The following is a 20144-nucleotide window of genomic DNA, read 5'->3' as shown; positions in this document are numbered from 1 at the left end:
CCAGCATAGAACAAGCGGCATATTCAAGGAGAGGAACTCCGTAACTTTTGGATGCTTGCCTTTCCGCAACCAGCCGCTGGAAGAAAGTAAGTATATGCTGTCAAAGGAAGAGCGGTGGTGGCTCGGGACAACCAGAATGGTGCATTCACCCGTTGAGGAAGCGCAGCAGGGGCCATGGAGTGGTTTGGGCCAGCCAGCGATCGCTACCGGATCGAACCAGAATCAAACTCACCTACTCACCCGATCCGGTCTGATCGGTAGCATTTCACCCTGGTCCTATGTGATCACCTTTGCAACTTTCTGAGAAACTTGCAAAATGGGTACCAGTACCTACTTACTACTGATGCTGTCCCTGATCCAGTTTCCTGGGTTGCTGTTATCTCAGGGAACTTGGACTAGGTCCAGCATTAATATAAAATTACCTGCAATACTTCAGGAATATTAAAACCTACTTTAACACGTCTCATATACCATAATCAAGGAATGGCATTAGTGCAGCTATGCTCCGAATCAGGTTTTTTTCCCCTGACACCCAATTCCAGCAACTGTTCTTGATGTGTTTAAGTCTCTACTCCCCTAATCATCTTTGTTGCTCTTTTCTGCACTCTTGATCATCACATTCCTGACCCACATAATGTTCACGCTCCCCATCAGATAATGAGAGAAAGCAAAACTATTTCCACAGGTGGGATGTGCCCTGCCTGTAGCAATGTTTCTCGACCTTAGCAGTTTTCGAATACATGGACATCAGGTTCCAGAATTCCCCAGCCAGCCATCCTATGCTGGCCGGAGATTTCTGGGAGTGAAGTCCACAGATCTTAAAAGTCACCAAGGCTGAGACAGGCTGGCCTATCGGAAAAGGTGAGACCTTTTAAATGGACACAAGACTTTAAAAACAGTTAATTAAACAATGAAAAGGAATTCAGGAATGAAATTCACTCGGGCAAAGTCAATCCTCAGGATTCAAGGGCATCAGCAGGAGCCTTTACCTGATGCTCCCTCCTGAGGTGGCTCCTCCTGGGCAACGCCCCCAAACAACGGCTCCTGGGGATCGCCCCGGTCCCTCCGGCCGCCTGAGCATCCATTGAACCCCAAACCTTCTGGCTCTGAAACAGCAGCAGAAAAGAAGTGACGGAAACGATCAGGAAGGCCGGCAGAACAATCTCCCGAGGAAGGGGGGCTGCAGGAGCGATCTGGCGCCCAAGAAGCTGCCTTGAAGGTCTCCTGTCCGAGCATTTCCCAGGTGGGAAGGAAGGAAGGAAGGAGGAGGAGCTTCTTGACGCCCGCATAATGGCTTTCCTCAAGAGATGCGCGCAGCCCCGCCGGCTAAGTTTCCTTCCTTCCAGGCCTCGCACATGGATCCCCCTCCCCGGAACGACCCTCTCCGTCCAGCTCCTCCCATTCTCTGGGGGTCTTCCTGTCCCGAAGCCCGGGGACGGGAGGAGGGGAGGGAAGGGGATGCGGAGCAGCAAAGTCAGAAGGGAATCGCCCTTGAACAGAATAACAGAGTTTGCAGGACCCTTGGAGACAATAAGGTCCCCCCAACCCTTATTCTGCTCAAGGGCGATTCCTTCCTACCTTTGCTGCTCCGCTTCCCTTCCCTCCCCTCCTCCCCTCCCTCTCTCCCCACTTTCTCTGACTGCCTGGGGCAAAGAAGCAACGGACTCGCTGCCCAGCTGAGCATCCCAGCCGGAGTGGGGGGGGGGGAAAGGCTTGGAGACCCTTTAGAGAATGGGAGGAGCTGGACGGAGAGGGGAGGAGCTACAAGCACTTCCTGGCAGGGGTCGTTCCGGGGAGGGGGATCCATGTGCGAGGCCTGGAAGGAAGGAAACTTAGCCGGCGGGGCTGCGCGCATCTCTTGGACCGAGGAACAGAGCCGCCATTCCCTGCGGGCGTCAAGTAAGAAGCTCCCTCCCTCCCTCCCTTCCTTCCTTCCTTCCTTTTTCCCACCTGGGGAAATGCTCGGAGAGGAGACCCTTCAATGCAGCTTCTTTGGGGGCTGCTAAAATCCCTCCTGCAGTCCCCACTTTCTCCTTGGGGAGATTATTAGTATTATTCTTTGCTGGCCCTTCCTGATCGTTTCCCGTCACTTTCTTTTCTCTGCGGCTGTTTCAGATCCAGAAGGCTTGGAGTTCAATGGCCGCGAAAGCGGCGGGGGGGAGAAAAGGGGGCGATCCCTCCCGTGATCTGTTGTTTCGGGGAGTTTCTCAAGAGGAGCCGCCTCCGGAGAGAGCATCGGGTAAAGGCTCCTTCTGAAGCCTTTGAATCTCTTTGCCCTCGTTGCTTTCATCCCTCGATTCCTTTTCATTCTTCAATTGAACTGCTTTTTAAAGTCATGGGTGCATTTAAAAAGGTATCGCCCTTTTCCTATGGGCCGTTGGTTCTCAACCTTGGCAACTTTGTGATATGTGGATTTCACCTCCCAGAATTTCCCACGTGGGTTGAAGTCCACATATCTTACAGCTTCCCAGATTGAGAAACGTTGCTGCAGGCGGTAACTAAGTGGACTGGTGGATTAACTCCACACCCTGAGTCAGTTGGCTCAGGAATTCTGGGAGTTCAAGTCCACCATTCCTAACAGGGCCCCTAGTTCCCCAGTTCGGTTGTAGGCTTTTCCAGCAGGCAAGTCCCAGCTGTGAAAAGAATTTCTCTCTGATAAGGGAAGGTGAACATTACCGAAAGATAGAAGAACATACATAGAGTTGGAAGGGACCTTGGAGGTCTTCTAGTCTTACCCCCTGCTTGAGGAGGAGGAGTCTATATACTGTTTGAGAGAGGTAGCTGTCCAGTCTCTTCTTAAAAGCCTCCAGTGAGGGAGCACCTTAGTCAGGATTCCGATGATCAATATTCTTGAAGTGACTGAAATAAAGACCTATGTCTCATATCTGGGAAAGGGTGAGAGAGAAACTGTTAGATTCGGGCAATAACGAGGCAGGAGACCAGGATAGTGACAACAGCTCTTTACTATATGGTGAACCCAGCAACACGGGCTGGGAAAAACCTCTCTTTATATACAGTTCAGCCGGTGGCTTCAACCAATCAGCAACGTGCTATTTTCCCGCCAAAACTTTTAAAGATACATTACACTCCTTCCCTCCCAGAAAACACTTTACCCATATTTACATAATTTTTACATCTTATTTCTCAATGTAATCACGCAAGTAGACTGGGCGTCTCCTGACTCTTTCAGACCTGCGCAATTCATTCTCTGGGGGTGAGTCGAGCTGGCCGGAGGGACTGTTTGTTCCTCTCGGCTCCTCCTCTAGGCCATCCGGCCCTGGAATTGCAGAGTTGTCCGCTGTCTTCAGAAGTGACCGTTGGCGCCGCTGGACCTCCTGGAATTCAGATAAGTCCTGCTAGCCCGGTTTGCTTAGCTGATTCTAGCAATGAATAGTCAGGCTGTTTCCTGATTCTGTATTGTCTGTTATGCTTTATCTGGTCTATGTGGCGCCCATACCCGCCATCTTCCAACTCTATTATATATGACTTTGGTCCTGTTATTTCTAAGATTGTCCTGCTACCCAGGTTGGGCCTCGCTGTAGTTGTGTGCCCACACTAGGTCGCTGTTGCCATCCCTCTTGTTTTACTGTGTCCCTTTGTAACCGTCTGGAGTGTAGTTTGGGTTTAAACGGTCTAGTGAACACCTAAGCTTCCGACCCATTAATAGCTCGGCCGGGCTGCGCCAGTTGTGACACAGGGGTTCTGTGTTGGACTAAAAAATGTATCAATTTTTGTTTGCCAATCGCCTGGCCTGATTCTGGACAACGCCTTTGCGCCTAACGAAACGCTGCAAGGCCGTCGTCGAGGGTGGAAAGGCGAGAGGACATGTCGGATGCCCTCCTCTGCCAAGTACCCTCAAATTGGGTTGCCGTGAATTGCGCACATCGGAGACTAACGTCGGGCAACCCGTGGGTTACAAAGGTGAGGACTGAGATTACGGCCTCGGCTGTCATGGATCTCATGAGAATGATTTCCAGCCATTTGAGTAGGCATCGACTACTACCAGAAAGGTTTCCGTGGAAGGGCCGGCAAAATCGATATGGATCCTAGACCAGGGCCCTGGGGTCTCTCCAGAATTGGGGCGTGGGGGTAGCGGTCTGGACTCCTGACAGGCCTGGCATTTCCCTACCCTTTCAGCAATTTCCGAGTCCATTAACCACACATAGCTTGCTAGACCCTTCATCCTCACGATCCCTGGGTGGCCTTCGTGAAGGAGATCCACCTTTTCCTTAATTTCTGGGATCACCAGATCCCAGCAGGCACCCCTTGCGAAAGTTCCCACTTTTTACAAACTCTTAAAGCAGCGGCCAACCTCTTTGTACCCAACCAATCACAGTTCTTATTGTAATGTCCTTAAGGCCCGAGCCACCTCTTTGGATGTGACTGGGCCAGAGTCCAAAGAGTCAATTAGAACTGGTATCCGGAGGGGTCGATAGTCTCTGGTAGCGGCATCTGCTCAGGGCGCCTGCATGCCCTAATTCCTTTCCTGGCGGTGTAATTTGAGAACGCTGCCAGGAAAATAGTCCATCGGGTCAGTCTGGCGAAGTGACGGTGTTGGGCGATGCCAACAAACCTAGCAACGGTCTATGGTCCGTGATGATTTCAAAGTCACGACCAAATACATACTCATGGAACTTTTTTACCCCTGAGACTATAGCCAAGGCTTCCTTATCAAGCTGGCTATAGTTCCTTTCAGTTGATGACATGGTTCGGGAGTAGTATGCAATAGGGGCTTCTGTGCCATTTGGTAAACGGTGGCTGAGCACAGCCCCCACCCCATAGGGAGATGCGTCGCAGCTTAACACTAATGGTAGCGTGCCATTGTATTGGATGAGGAGGCTATCACTCGTTAGGAGATTCTTTACCCCTTCGAATGCCCTAGCTTCCGCCTTTCCCCACGACTATGCAGCCGTCTTAGCTAATAATTTATGCAGCGGCTCGGCTATTGTTGCTTTATTCCTTAAGAATACTGCGTAGAATTTGACCAGACCTAAGAATGCCTGTAACTCCGTTTTGTTCTTTGGAACCGGGGCCTTCCTGATGGCCCGTACCTTGCTCTCCGTGGGGTGAATCCCTTCCCTGTCTATCCGGTAGCCCAGGAATTCCACAGACTCAACCCCGATCTGGCATTTGCTTAGTTTAACCGTGAGACCGGCAGATCGGAAAATGCCCAAAACTTTTCGCAGCCTCACCCCTAATTCCTCTAGGTTTTCAGCGGATACCAGTACATCGTCAAAGTATGGTACCACCCCTGGTAGGCCCTGCAATAGCCGCTCCATCAGGTTCTGAAATAGCCCTGGAGCCACGCTAACCCCAAACTGTAATCGGGTACACTTAAAAGCCCCTCTGTGAGTCACAATTGTCTGTGCTTCGGCTGTGCTGCTATCTACGGGTAGCTGTTGATAGGCTTGGGCCAAGTCTAGCTTGGCAAAAACTTGCCCTTGCCCCATTGAGTGCAGTAAGTGCTGTACCACTGGGACGGGGTAAGCACTCTTTTGCAATGCTTTGTTAAGCGTTGCCTTGTAGTCAGCGCAAATCCGGACCGACCCGTCCGGTTTGACTGGGGTGACTATGGGGGTCTCCCACTTAGCATGGTCAACTGGCACTAGAATTCCCTGGTTTACTAGTTTGTCCAGTTCCCGGTCAATCCTGGGCTTTAGGGCGAACGGGACCCTCCTAGCCTTTAGGCGGATAGGGGCAATTTGGGGGTCTAAGTTAAACGATATAGGGGTCCCCGTGTACTTGCCCAAGCAGTCTCTGAAAACGTCCCCAAATTCTTTCACGAGTGCGTCCTTGAGGTCGATGTCGTTCCTGAAGATTCCAGTCACTCCCATGCCCAATGCTCGGAACCAGTCCAGTCCCAACAAGCTTGGCAGGGTCCCATCGACGATGGTGATGGGCAGAGTTTTCCTGTATTGTCCATACTCGACGTGGACGGACGTTACCCCTCGGACGGGGATGCGATTCCCCTGGTAGTCTTGTACTCTCAATCTCTGTGGTTGCAGTTTGCGTTTTGCGATGGCGGGTAAGGCTCTCACGAGGGTGTCCCAGGACATGATCGTGATCGATGAGCCGGTGTCCACCTCCAATCGGCACGGCACCCCTTCAATCTTCGCCTTTGTAAAGATTTTTTTCTCTAGGCGAGTTGATGCGTGGCCCACTCTCACGACAGTCTGATTTAACTTCGCGCCTTTTTTAAACTGACCACTCGCGGCCCGCTTCGCCGTTCCCGCGCTCTGATTGGTCGGTTTGAATTTTTGGCGGGAAGGTTGGGGAGCTCGGCAGACCTGTGCTAGGTGCCCCTTCTTTTCGCATCTCCGACACGTTGCATCTTTGAATCTGCATTGTTGTCGTTGGTGATGCCCTCCGCAACTCGCGCAGTCACCCCGGTCGTCTTTCTCCGGCCTCCCGGTGTGGAAGACTCCTTCCTCCTCCTCACCGTCCGATTCGGCCTGGACCTCTTCATTGTGGACTGGGGTTGATTTCGCACCAGCCGTTGGTGTGATCTGCTTCTGTAGGGTTTCCGCTGCTTGGTTGGACATCTCGTGAGCCCTGGCTTCGTCCAAGGCGTTTGTCAGCGTTAGGTTGCTTTTCGCCAGCAGCCGCCTCCGCAAACGGATGTCCCTGACCCCGCGGATAAGTTGCTCCAGCAATGCCTCGTCCAAGTCTCTGTACTCGCAATGTTTTGAGGCTTTCCTCAGGGCGGCCATGTATGCGCTGATGGACTCGCCTTCTTGCTGTCTGCGCTCCCCGAATTCGAACCGTTGCACATACTTGGATGGCATTGGTGCAAAATGGGCTTTTAGTAAAGTCTGCAGGGTTTGCCACGGTACCGACTGTACGGGTGTTGGCTCAGCCAGGGATTCTGCGGTATCGAAAACTTCTGGACCGCAGTGGCTCAGGAAATAGGCTCGTTTCCTGTTGTCTGAAACCCCTTGAAGTTCGTTCGCCTCGAGGAAACACTCGAAGCGAGCCATGTATGACCCCCATTTTTCCTTGGCTGGGTCGAATGGCGCTGGCGGTGTGTAGCCGGACATCGCTGCTTTCCGCCCCTGGTTTGCTGGGTTCGCGTCTTCCTGGTGAGTTCAGCTCTTTTCCTGGCGCTCTTAGCCTCGAGATCCCACCTTCGTCGCCAGTGTTAGATTCGGGCAATAACGAGGCAGGAGACCAGGATAGTGACAACAGCTCTTTACTATATGGTGAACTCAGCAACACGGGCTGGGAAAAACCTCTCTTTATATACAGTTCAGCCGGTGGCTTCAACCAATCAGCAACGTGCTATTTTCCCGCCAAAACTTTTAAAGATACATTACAGAAACCACAACAGGCTTGCTAAAAATCCTTATTGCGACAGGAATTCGCCACGAATACTTTGGTAGAATAGAATAGAATAGAATAGAATTTTTATTGGCCAAGTGTGATTGGACACACAAGGAATTTGTCTTGGTGCATATGCTCTCAGTGTACATAAAAGAAAAGATACGTTCATCAAGGTACAACATTTACAACACAATTGATGGTCAGTATATCAATATAAATCATAAGGATTGCCAGCAACAAGTTAGTGTCATACAGTCATAACTGGAAAGAGATTGGTGATGGGAACTATGAGAAGATTAATAGTAGTGCAGATTCAGTAAATACTTTGACAGTGTTGATGGAATTATTTGTTTAGCAGAGTGATGGCCTTCGGGAAAAAACTGTTCTTGTGTCTATTTGTTCTGGTGTGCAGTGCTCTATAGCGTCGTTTTGAGGATAGGAGTTGAAACAGTTTATGTCCAGGATGCGAGGGGTCTGTAAATATTTTCACAGCCTTCTTTTTGACTCGTGCAGTATACAGGTCCTCAGTGGAAAGCAGGTTGGTAGCAATTATTTTTTCTGCAGTTCTAATTATCCTCTGAAGTCTGTGTTTTTCTTGTTGGGTTGCAGAACCGAACCAGACAGTTATAGAGATGCAAATGACAGACTCAATAATTCCTCTGTCGAACTGAATCAGCAGCTCCTTGGGCAGTTTGAGCTTCCTGAATTGGCGCAGAAAGAACATTCTTTGCTGTCCTTTTTTAATGATGTTTTTGATGTTAGCTGTCCATTTGAGATCTTGCGATATGATAGAACCTAGAAATTTGAAGGTTTCTACTGTTGATACTATGTTGTCTAGTATTGTGAGAGGTGGAAGTATGGAAGGGTTTCTCCTAAAGTCTACCACCATTTCTACGGTTTTGAGCGTGTTCAGTTCCAGATTGTTTTAGTTGCACCACAAGGCTAGTCGTTTGACCTCTCGTCTATATGCGGATTCGTCATTGTCTCGAATGAGACCGATCACTGTTGTGTCATCTGCGAACTTCAGTAGCTTAACAGATGGATCATTGGAGATGCAGTCATTGGTATACAGAGAGAAGAGAAGTGGGGAGAGCACACAGCCTTGGGGGGTCCCCGTGCTAATTGTACAGGTATTTGATGTGATCTTGCTTAGCTTCACCTGCTGCTTCCTGTTTGGGAAGCTTGTGATCCACTTACAAGTCTGTTCCGGTACCTGTAGCTGGTTTAGCTTACTTAGTTTAGCTTAGGTACCTTCCTTACTGTATCTACTGTCAGTCAAACAGCTGAATTTCCTGTTGATATCACTTAAATATAAAAGCATTAAAGAAATCCTTCTAGCTCTTTCCAAGCTTTTGTCCAAATTTGAGTCCTTGACATTTCGAGTTAGCCTAGAAATAAGCTAAAATCAGCCTTTTCATTGTACACTCAAGAATATCGTTAGGATGTTTGATAGCTAATGCTGTTTTTTTCTCCACTCCTAGACGCTCTCATGGCCTCGTCTTCATCTCCTGGAACCTCAGTTCTTTGTAATGGAGGATTAACGGCGGTTGAGCTTCCAATGCAGGTAGAAAGATTCTCTCCTCACCTCCCCAGATGTGCAAATCTCCCAATAACAGAATAACACAGTTTGAAGGGAATTTGGAGATCTTCTAGTCCAACCCTGTTTCAAGCAGGAGACCCTATACCAGTGGTGGCGAGCCTATGGCACGAGTGCATGCAGAGCCCTCTCTGTGGGCACGCCAGCCGTCGCCCCAGCTCAGCTCCGCCATTCATGGGCACGTGCCTCCTACTGTCCAGCTATCTTTGGGTATCTGCCACACATACACAGGGGCAGGGGGCATGCATGGGGAGGTGAGCACATCTGCGGGGGGTCGGGCACATGTGCAGGGATGCATGAGCAGGGGATACGCATGCATTGCATTTTGGGGATTCGCACATGTGACTCAATGCCCTGAGACACTGGCCCGGCCTGGCTGCACCAATGTTCTGTGTCGTAATGGGCTCTAGGAGGAGGAGGGGACGTTGATTGTGAAGGGCACTAAATTTAAGTGTGTTGCGCAAGGTGCTGCAAGAGCAGTGAGCAGGCCATGGAGGCGGCAAGAGAAGTGGCATCAACCGCTGCCAGGCCAGTATCTCGGGGCAGAGAGCAAGTTGTGCATCTTCCTGAGTGATCGAGGTGCACAAGCACCAACAAGGGCCGGAAGAAGAGGCAAGTACAGGGGAGCTTCCCTCCCACTCTGGAATATGGAGCGAGTCTCTATCCACTGCCGTCACCCTTACTTTAGTTTAGTTTACTTTATTGTCATTGCACCTCGTACAACGAACTTTAATGCCATCTTCGGTGTACATTAGAACTATAAAAATAAAACACAGACATACATCCTTCACATTCCAGACAATTGAATTGAAAACCCCTTATATCGCATTAATATTTCCCTATACAATAGAATTCATATATAGTTGACTATATAGTTCAACTATAGTATATATAGTTACTGCTATATATGATATATGATATACTGCTATATATGATAGAAGCTGTTTTTCAGCCTACTTGTCCTTGTTTTTATTATCCTGTACCGTCTTCCAGATGGTAATAGTTCAAAAAAAGGGTCCCCACAATAAGATGGATCTTTATGAATGTTTTGAACTTCCATAAAGCGGCGGAAGCTATAAAGCTCTTCCAAAGAGGGGAGAGGGCAACCAATGATCCTCAGGGCAATGATGTTGACCCTCTGGAGTGCTATCCTATCTGCCGTTGTGCAATTGGCAAACCATACATAGGTGCAGTAAGTTAAAATACTCTCTATGGTGCAGCGGTAGACGGTCACCACCAGTTTCTCATTCAGTTGTTGTTTCCTGAGAAGTCTCAAGTAGCATAATCTCTGCTGGGCCCTTTTGACCAGGGCTGCAATGCGAGTGCCCCAGGTCAGGTCCTCTTTTATAACACCCAGAACTTAAAAATGGTCACTTGCTCCACTCTGCCTCCATTCATAAGCAAGGGCTGGATGTCTGATTTACTCCTTCTGTAGTCCACTATAAGCTGTTTGATCTTATTGGTGCTGAGGACCAAGTTATTGTCTCCACACCATGAAAGCAACCGGTCCACCTCATGTCAATAGGCAGACTCATCCCCCATGGAGATGAGTCCCACAACTTCTTGTATCATCTACAAATTTAGTAATGGTATTACTATTACCTTCTCAGGCGAGGAGTGACTGGGAGGGGAAGGCGAAGGGCGGGACCAGTCAGTGGTGGGTTCAGCCAACAGGGAGCCACAGCAGAGGGACTAAAGAGCCACATGTGACTCTGGAGCCACAGGTTGCCGACACCCGGTCTAGCCCATCATGGTCAGCAAAGGAATATGGGGTTGCTGCTCCTGTGGAATCGGCCAAACCAATGAAACATTAACTAGATGTATCTCTAGCCAGAGGCACTTTATGTTTTTGGAAAGGTTCTCCAGAGAAGATGGTCGGTCATGAAATTGCACAGCAGCTGTCAAGATGAAGTCGGACACACTGACACAGACTTGTTGATTTTATACAAATATAAATATATGTAACCTACAAATTTACAGCAGTCTTTGTCATCATCCACAAAAGGAAGAACATAAGATAGTCAGGAACATCATGAGGTAAATCGAAAACATCATGCAGAACACACAGAAGGAAAAAAGGAGGGAAAGAAGGGAAACGCCCCCTTTATACTTACCGCAACCAATCAGAGCGTAGATTGCATCATGCATGAGTCAGCACACTCTGACTACTCAATTACAATTGTGTTGCGCCCTATTGTACACTTTACTGTTCCAGCTACTAAATTCAATATCCTACATGCTTGTTTGCCCTACTTGGAAATTCTACAGTTTGTTCATTAAGAAAATGACTCGCATGTAATTCATTGAAGTGTTCATTGTTAGGAATATTCATGGGATATGTTGTATTTTTTTCTTCTCCCTATATCAGGAATTGATATCGCTTGAGGATGTAGCTGTGTTTTTCTCCGTGGAGGAGTGGGCCCTGCTGGATTCTGAGCAAAAAGCCCTGTACCAGGAGGTCATGCAGGAAACCAAGAGGAACTTGGCCTCCTTAGGTGAGGGATTCTGTTGAGATATTGAAATTTAGTAGCCAAAGGTCAAATCTTATATCAGCTTAATAAAAAGGATAGCATCATCTTTTGAACAGAGGGGAGTTGGGAAGAATATTGATACTGTTCAAATACAGCAATGGTACTTCATCCCCTTTGCACCTAAGTTTGTGTTAACTTTTCTATTCTTTCTGTTGCAAGCAGGTGACGGATGGGAGATGGAGGATTCTGGCCAAGAGGCAGCAGCACATTTCCCAAAAGGGAAAAAGGAAGTTGAAGAAAAAATGTATGGAAAGCAAAGTTTGGAGGAAAACCAATTAAGGGTTGAGCTGGAGAACTGCACTAGTTTACCTTCTGCAGATACCAATGTCTTATTGGACACGGATGATTGCCAAGAAAAAGAAGTGTGTTCAAGGTGTGGGAAAACACTCCGAGATGGATCGGGATTATGTGACTGTTGTAAAAGCCCTGCTGGAGAGAAACAAGATGAAAGCAGGCAACACTCAAGAAGGACCCTTCCTCCTCCTTTACATGAAAGAAGAAGAAGAGGGGAAATATACAAATGTACGGATTGTGCAGAAAGCTTCAGTACAAGCCGTTCCCTTGCATTGCATGAAAAGATTCACAAAGCAGAGGATCCACACAAATGTCTGGATTGTGGAAGGACCTTCAGGCAGAAAAGTCACTTTAATTCACATAAGAAGGTCCACGAAGAGAGGAAGCAGCATCAATGCATTAATAGGGGAAACAGCTTCGGAAGCAGCGCCTCCCGTACTTCCCATCAAAGCCTCCACAGAGAGGAGAGGTTGCATCAACGCAGGGAGGGTAGAATGAGGTTTTCTGGGAGCAGGGAACCGAATTCCCGGAAAAAAAGCCCCACTGGGAATAATTCATGTAAATTCCTGGAATGTGGGAAGAGCTTCCGCTATGCAAGTGATCTCACTTCCCATAATAGGATCCATACAGGGGAAAAGCCGTATCATTGCACGGTATGTGGAAAGAGCTTCACCCAAAAAGGCAGTTTCAATGTACATAATAAGATCCACACCGGAGAGAAGCCGTGTAAATGCACAGAGTGTGGAAAATGCTTCAAAACCTCCAGTGAACTTACTTGCCATAAGAAGATTCACACAGGGGAGAAACCCTATGAATGCTTGGAGTGTGGAAAAAGCTTCACTAGACGTGGTGCTCTAACGTTACATAATAGGATGCATAAAGGGGAGAAACCATATAAATGCCTGCACTGTGAAAAGAGCTTCAGCCAAAAAGGTTATCTTAAGGAACACGAGAGGATCCACACAGGGGAAAAACCCTTTCAATGCATGGAGTGTGGAAAGAGCTTCCGTTTCTCAACAAGCCTTAATGCCCATCACAGAATCCACACAGGGGAGAAGCCCTTTCAATGCCTGCAGTGTGGAAAGTGCTTCAGTCACCCAAGTAGTTTTACTCTCCATAAAAGGACCCACACGGGTGAAAAGCCTTACAAGTGCATCGAATGTGACAAATGCTTCACTGATTTGGGGTATCTCTCTCGTCACAAAAGGCTCCACACTGGGGAGAAACCATATGAATGCTGCACATGTGGAAAGAGCTTCAATGAAAAAAAAAGCTATATCATACATAGCAGAACCCACACTGGGGAGAAACCATATCAGTGCCAGGAGTGTGGGAAATGCTTCAGGGATTTTGGAGAACTGAGGATCCATAAAAGAATTCACACAGGGGAGAAACCCTATAAGTGCAGGGAGTGTGGCATGAGTTTCAGAAGAAGTAGTTACCTTTGGAACCACAAGAGGATCCACACTGGGGAGAAACCATATACATGTCATGAGTGCGGAAAAACCTTTAGTCGAAGTGATTCACTCAAAAACCATAGAAGGCTTCACTCAGAGAAGAAACCCTATAAATGCCTGGAGTGTGGAAAATGTTTTAGTGTGAGTGGCCAGCTTACCTCCCACAATAGGCTCCACACAGGAGAGAAGCCATTTAAATGCATCGTGTGTGGAAAGAGTTTCCGACACGGTGGGACTCTTACGCGCCATAAAAGAATCCACACGGGAGAAGCCATATGAGTGTGTGGAGTAAAAAGAAATTCAGAACTGGGAGTGACTTTAATCGCCATAAGAAGACGCATAGCAGGAAAAGACGACGCTAATTGGCTCATGTTGAGTCTCAAAATTTGCTTCATCCCCACAGAAGTGTCCCAGGAGAATCTGTAGAAATACATGGCATATGGGAGGGGCTTCCAAAGCAACAGAAGCTTTTTGACCCATTAAAAATAAGAGCTGCATTATATATTTAAGTCACACTAGAACAAAGAGAAGCAGGATCTTCAGTGAGCACTTCACTGGGAGAAAGAGACGCAAAAGAATGAAATATTGAACCAATACAAGGTTCATGTTTTTTATCAAGAATAAACACTGGACGGTTGGCGTTGTGTCTGCACCATCTAAAATTGGTTGGCTTTAACTGATTTCTAGTCTGAGATACGATATTGATTGTGTTTGTTTTCTGTTAATGCCCTAACTTGTACAAGTAGCTAAAGGCTTAGCTTACACATCTCAGATATGCCGGTTCAGGAATTCTGGAAGTTGAAGCCTACAAATCATAAAAGGTCCAAGGTTCACCATCCCTGGTCTAAATCGAAGGATCCTTGGAGATTCAATTAACAGGTTAAACTTAGAATAAAAGCGTAAATCCTTCTGCTTGTAAATCATAACCCCAAATGTACTAAGGGACAAGACAAAAGGCACAAATAGGAAAGATTTGCACCTATACACCTCTAAAAAGAATGCTTTTAGAAAAATAAGAAGTATGATGGAAAGCTATGCTATAGTACTGCTGAAGTGACATTTATGAAAGTGTTGCGGTTACTCTGTGTACATGTTAGGATAGCTTTGCTGAGCTTTGTATTATGTACACTATGGTTAAAATGTTAGTGTAAAAGAGGCAGGAATTACTGTAAAGATTGGCCTCTCCCCTCTTTGGAAGAGCTTTATAGCTCCTGCTGCCTTAAGGAAGTTCAAAACATTCTTAAAGATCCATCTCATCCTGGGCACCCTTTGTTTGAACTATTACCATCTGGCAGACGGTACAGGATAATAAAAAAAAGAGGAGAAATAGGCTGAAAAACAGCTTCTATCCCAGGGCAATAACCATATTGAATTCTATGGTATAGTGCCGTGATGGCAAACCTATGATACGTATGCCACAGGTGGCATGCATAGCCATATTGGTGGGCACATGAGCTCAGCTCCCAGCTGATTTTCCGCCCTTCTGCGCCTACCTGCAATGGGGAAACAGGCTGTTTCCTACCTCCGGAGGGCCTGGTGTGGGTGAGGAAGGCCCATTTTTTGCTCTCATGCTCCAGAGCCTTTCTAGGCGGCTGGGGGCAGGCAAATGGCCTTCCTCACCCCCTGGAGGCTCTCCAAAAACAGCCCATTTGCCAACTTCCGGTCCCACAGGAAGTTGGCAAATGGGCCATTTCCAGGCTACAGAGGGCCTCCAGGGTGTGTGTGGGGGGGGAGAAGGCCGTTTTCGCCTCCCAAGGCTCCTAGAAAGGCTCTGAAGCCTGTTGACAGCAAAAAACGGACCTACCGGGCCCATCGGGTCAAAAGGGGGGGAGTGTAAGGGGTGTCCAATGCGTGTGGCGGGGCACATAGAATTAAGGGTGTGGGCACATGCACGACCCCCCTGCCCTCCCCCCATGTTTGGCACACAATGGCAAAAAGGTTCGCCATCACTGGTATAGTGCAATATCGGGTTTTCAGTTTCAGTTATATAGAATATAAAGGATGTATGTTTGTGTGTTTGTTTTTATTGTTATAATGTACTCTGAAGACGGGATTTAATTTCATTGTACAATGTGCAATGACAATAAAATAAAATAAAGGGAGATGAAGAAATATCTTCTGACTCTGACTTGTAAAAGGTGGGAAATGCTTTGTAAAACGTTGGTGGGATAAACAGGTTTTGAGCGAGATCTTTGTGCGCCCCTTTTTCTGCTGAATAAAGCTTTTGCTTACTGTACAACCTCCACCTCCATGTGTTCAGTTTGTTTTTGTTTTTTTTTATTGAAAAAGTTTTACAACAAACAAGTTTTAAAAAAATAATTTTTCCCCTTCACCCTCCCTCTCCCGCTCCCCCTTCACCCCTCCCCCCCGAGACTTCCCAGAGATGTTATACAGCGTATAACATCTAACAAACATACGCTAAAATACTACAAAAATCATACCCCATAATCCCTTCTCCCCCATTGATCCCTTAATTCCCCATTCCCCTTTTTATTTATTTATTTATTTATTTATTCAAATTTATATACCGCCCTATCTCCCGAAGGACTCAGGGCGGTGTACAGGCATTTAAAAGACATATAAATACAATATAAAACAATTAAAAAACTGATTCTAAAAAGCCCGTAAATTTAGAATTAAAATATCAAATAAAACCCAATTTAAAACCAATAATTTAAAATCTAGCTCAGCCCTGCACAATTAAATAAATACGTTTTAAGCCCGCGGCGGAAGGTTCGGAGGTCCGAGAGCTGACGAAGTCCGGGAGGTAGTTCATTCCAGAGGGTGGGGGCCCCCACAGAGAAGGCCCTTCCCCTGGGTGTCGCCAGACGACATTGCCTGCGCCGGCGGCACCTGAGAGACCCTCTCTGTGAGGCGCGCGGGTCGGTGAGAGATATTCGGTAGCAGTAGGCGGTCCCGTAAGTAACCCGGCCCAATGCCATGGGCGCTTTAAAGGTGGTCACCAAAACCTTGAAGCGCACCGAAAGCCACTGAGGTAGCCAGTGCAGCCTCGCAGGATGGGTGTTATCACGGGAGCCACGGGGCTCCATCTATCACCAGCGCAGCGCATTCTGGACTAACTGCAGCCTCGGATGCCCTTCAAGGGAGCCCCATGTAGAGTTGCAGTAATCCAGGCGAGGCGTCACGAGTGCGTGAGGTGACCGTGCATAGGGCATCCCGGTCCAGAAAGGCGCAACTGGCGCACCAGGCGAACCTGGTGAAACTCTCCTGGAGGCGGCCGTCAAATGGTCTTCTAGAGACAGCCGTTCATCCAGGAGGGCGCCTAAGTTGCGACCCTTTCCATCGGGCCAATGACTCGCCACCGATGGTCAGCCGCGGTTAGCTGACTGTATCGGGATGCCGGCATCCACAGCCACTCTGTCTTGGAGGATTGAGCTTGAGCCTGTTTCTCCCCATCCAGACCCGTCGGCCTCCAGGCACGGGACAGCACTTGATAGCTTAACCGTTGGGGTGGTCCGGTGTGAAAAATACAGCTGGGTGTCATCCGCATACAGCTGGTACTTCACACGAAACCACTGATGATCTCACCCAGCGGCTTCATGTAGATGTTAAACAGAAGGCGAGAGGATCGACCCCTGCGGCACCCACAAGTGAGGCGCCTCGGGCCGACCTCTGCCCCGTCAACACCGACTGCGACCGGTCGGAGAGATGGGAGGAGAACCACCGATAGCGGTGCCTCCACTCCCAATCCCCCCAACCCGGCGCAGCAGGATACCATGGTCGATGGTATCAAAAGCCGCTGAGAGGTCTAATAGGACCAGGGCAGAGGAGCAACCCTGTCCCTGGCCTCCAGAGATCATCCAGCGACCAAAGCCGTCTCCGTGCTGTAACCGGGCGAACCGGACTGGAGCGGGTCTAGATAGACAGTTTCATCCAGGTGCAAGGAAACTGATATGCCACCATACTCTCTACAACCTTAGCGGCAAGCGGTTGGAGACAGACGATAATTACCTAAAACAGCGGGTCCAGGAAGGCTTCTTAAGGAGGGGCCTCACCACCGGGTCTTTCAAGGCGGCCGGAAGACACCCTCCACCAAAGAAGCAGTCGTAATCGCCTGGAGCCAGCCTCGTGTCACCTCCTGGTGGCCAGCACCAGCCAAGAGGGCACGGGTCCAGTAAACATGTGGTGGCATTCAACCCCAACAACCTGTCCATGTCCTCGGGAGCCACAGGGTCAAACTCATCCCACACAATGTCACCAAGACCACCCTCGTGCATCTCGCCCGCATCACTGCAATCTTGGTCCAGACCATCCCGGAGCTGAACGATTTTATCGTATAGATAACCGTTAAACTCCTCAGCACGTCCCTGCAGCGGGTCATCCGCTCCCCTGGTGTAGGAGGGGCGGGTCACCGAAACAGGGCGGCTGGGCGGTTATCTGCCGATGCAATGAGAGGAGGCGTAGCTACGCCTCGCTTCCTCAATGCCACTAGGTAAGTCCTAGTATAGGACTTCACTAGTGTCCGATCAGCTTCGAGCGGCTGACCTCCAGAGACTCTCAGGCGTCTTCTCCGGCTTCATCCCTCTCAGCTCCTCAGAGAACCAAGGGGCCGGTTGGGACCTGCGCCGGGTCAGAGGCGCAAAGGCACGACACGGTCCAAGGCCCCGCGCGGCCTGTTCCCAGGCATAACAAGTTCCTCAGTCGAGCCGTGAGCCAGACCCTCAGGAAATGGCCCAAGCTCCGTCCGGAACCCATCCGGGTCCATCAGGCGCCTGGGGCGGAACCAGCGTGTCGGCTCCGTCTCCCTGCGGTGGTGAATGGCGGTCAGAAAGTCCAGGCGAAGAAGAGTGATCTGACCATGACAAAGGTTCAATGACTAATTCCTTTAAGTCCAGATCTCTCAACCACTGACCAGAGAAAAATCAGGTCAGGGTGCCACCCCAATGTGAGTAGGGCCATCAACTACTTGGGTCATGTCCAAGGCCGTCATGGAAGCCATGAACTCCCGAGCTGCCGTCGATGACGAGCGGAGGATGGCAAGTTAAAGTCCCCATGACTAAAAGTCTGGGGTCTCAACTACCACCCAGCCAGCACCTCCAGGAGCTCGGGCAGGGCAGCTGTCACGCAGCAAGGAGCCAGGTGCGTGATCAGCATACCCATCTGACACCTATGACCCCATCTCACAAAGAGGATTCGCACCGGCAATCTGAGGTACAGTGGTCTCCCTCGGCTCTAGACTCTCTCTAATCACAACCGCCACCCCACCCCTACCCTGGGCCCTCGGCTGATGGAATGCACGAAACCCGGCGGGCACAACTCAACCAGGGCACGCCTTCAGTGCCCAACCAGGTCTCCGTAATGCCCATAAGGTCCGCGGAACCCCCCTGTATAAGGTCACAAACGAGGGGGGCTTTGTTCACCACGGACCGGGCATTGCACAACATCAGCCGGAGGCCCAAGCTCTGAGGATCCTGACCATCCGGGGGCAGGTGAAGTCCAAGGGTCGGGCGTGATCGCTTTCAAACATCGAGCACGCGCTCCCGAAACTTGGTATGACCCCTCGCTTCCGCCATACCTGCCTCTCCCACTTACCGTGTCGATAGAACCACCCTCACAAATAGGAACACGCTCTCCCCCCATAACCTCTGGACCTAATAAAGAAAAACCGCCGCGAGCATGTGCAGGAACTGGCCCCCTACCCGACGGGTTACCCCCATTACCCGCCCTTACCCTCCCACCCCTTAAAAATTCCCTTTCTAAAAAACCCCATAAACCCTTCTTTTTAGCATTTTAAACCATTACCCAAATATAATACAATCCCTACCATCACCCATGTGCTATTTGATACTTCTTGGTCTGATACTTATTTTGAATATAATCAATCCATTTTCTCCATTCCACTATGTATCGTTCTTGTGAGTAGTCTTTCAAACGCATGAAATTTTTGCCATTTCTGCTAAGTTTGAAACTTTTAAGTGTCCATTCTTCAATTGTAGACAGTTCTTCTTTCTTCCAATGTTGCACCACCAAAAGTCTCACTGCTGATATTAAGTTCAATATCAATTTAGTCTCTATTACTGTACAATCTGTGATTATGCCTAGTAAAAACAGTTGTGGCGTAAACTGTCTTCTTTTTCAAAATGTTCTGCATAATCCACCATATTTTAATCCAAAACAATTTAATTTTTTTACAGGTCCACCATATATGATAATAAGTAGCATCTTCACAATCATAGAGACTCTAGAATAATAATAATAATAATATTTTAATTTATAGACAGCCCTTCTCCCGAAGGACTCAGGGCGGTGAACAGCCAGTTAAAATACAGGAAAACAGACAATATTAAAAAAGAACCCTTAAAAAACTCATTCAATTGGCCAAAACTAAAACACAGTTACACCCTATAAATTATTAAAAATTTAAAACCCGAATTAATCAAATTAAATTTTTTTTAAAAAACCAAGCCAGTCCAGCGAGACGGAGCAAATAGGTTTTAAGTTCGTGGCAAAAGGTCCTAAGGTCAGACAATTGTCGGGGTCCAGGGGGAAGCTCGTTCCACAGGGTAGGAGCCCCCACAGAGAAGGCCTTCTCTTTGGGGCCCGCCAGTCGACATTGTTTGGCTGACGGCACCCTAAGAAGTCCCTCTCTGTGAGAACGCACTGGTCGCTGGGAGATTGAAGCCGGCAGAAGACGGTCCCGTAAATATCCCGGTCCTAAGCCATGGAGCGCTTTAAAGGTTGTCACCAAAACCTTGAAGTGCACCCGGAAGACCACAGGTAGCCAGTGCAGTGCGCAGGATAGGTGTTACATGGGAGCTACGTGCTGCTCCCTCAATAACCCGCGCAGCTGCATTCTGGACTAACTGGAGTCTCCGAGTGCTCTTCAAGGGGAGCCCATGTAGAGAGCATTGCAGTAGTCCGAGCGAGATGTAACGAGAGCATGAGTGACCGTGCATAGGGCATCCCGGTCCAGGAAGGGACGCA

At 48.7% G+C, this 20144-nt stretch overlaps 1 protein-coding gene and 1 pseudogene across 1 annotated transcript in view; both read left to right on the top strand.

Moving 5' to 3' along the window:
* The window catches only part of LOC131193426 (zinc finger protein 345-like), a 212123-nt gene that overhangs the window by 126955 nt on the left and 65024 nt on the right, over window positions 1-20144 (top strand). The window contains exon 4 of the mRNA XM_058173562.1: window positions 11286-11412. Coding sequence (XP_058029545.1) covers window positions 11286-11412 — 127 coding nt within the window. The remainder of the gene's footprint in view (window positions 1-11285; window positions 11413-20144) is intronic.
* The window catches only part of LOC131193414 (zinc finger protein 721-like), a 60465-nt pseudogene continuing 41705 nt past the window's right edge, over window positions 1385-20144 (top strand).

Source organism: Ahaetulla prasina, chromosome 2, assembly GCF_028640845.1.
Source record: "Ahaetulla prasina isolate Xishuangbanna chromosome 2, ASM2864084v1, whole genome shotgun sequence".
NCBI classification, from domain to species: domain Eukaryota; kingdom Metazoa; phylum Chordata; class Lepidosauria; order Squamata; family Colubridae; genus Ahaetulla; species Ahaetulla prasina.
This window is presented reverse-complemented; position numbering and strand designations above follow the sequence as displayed.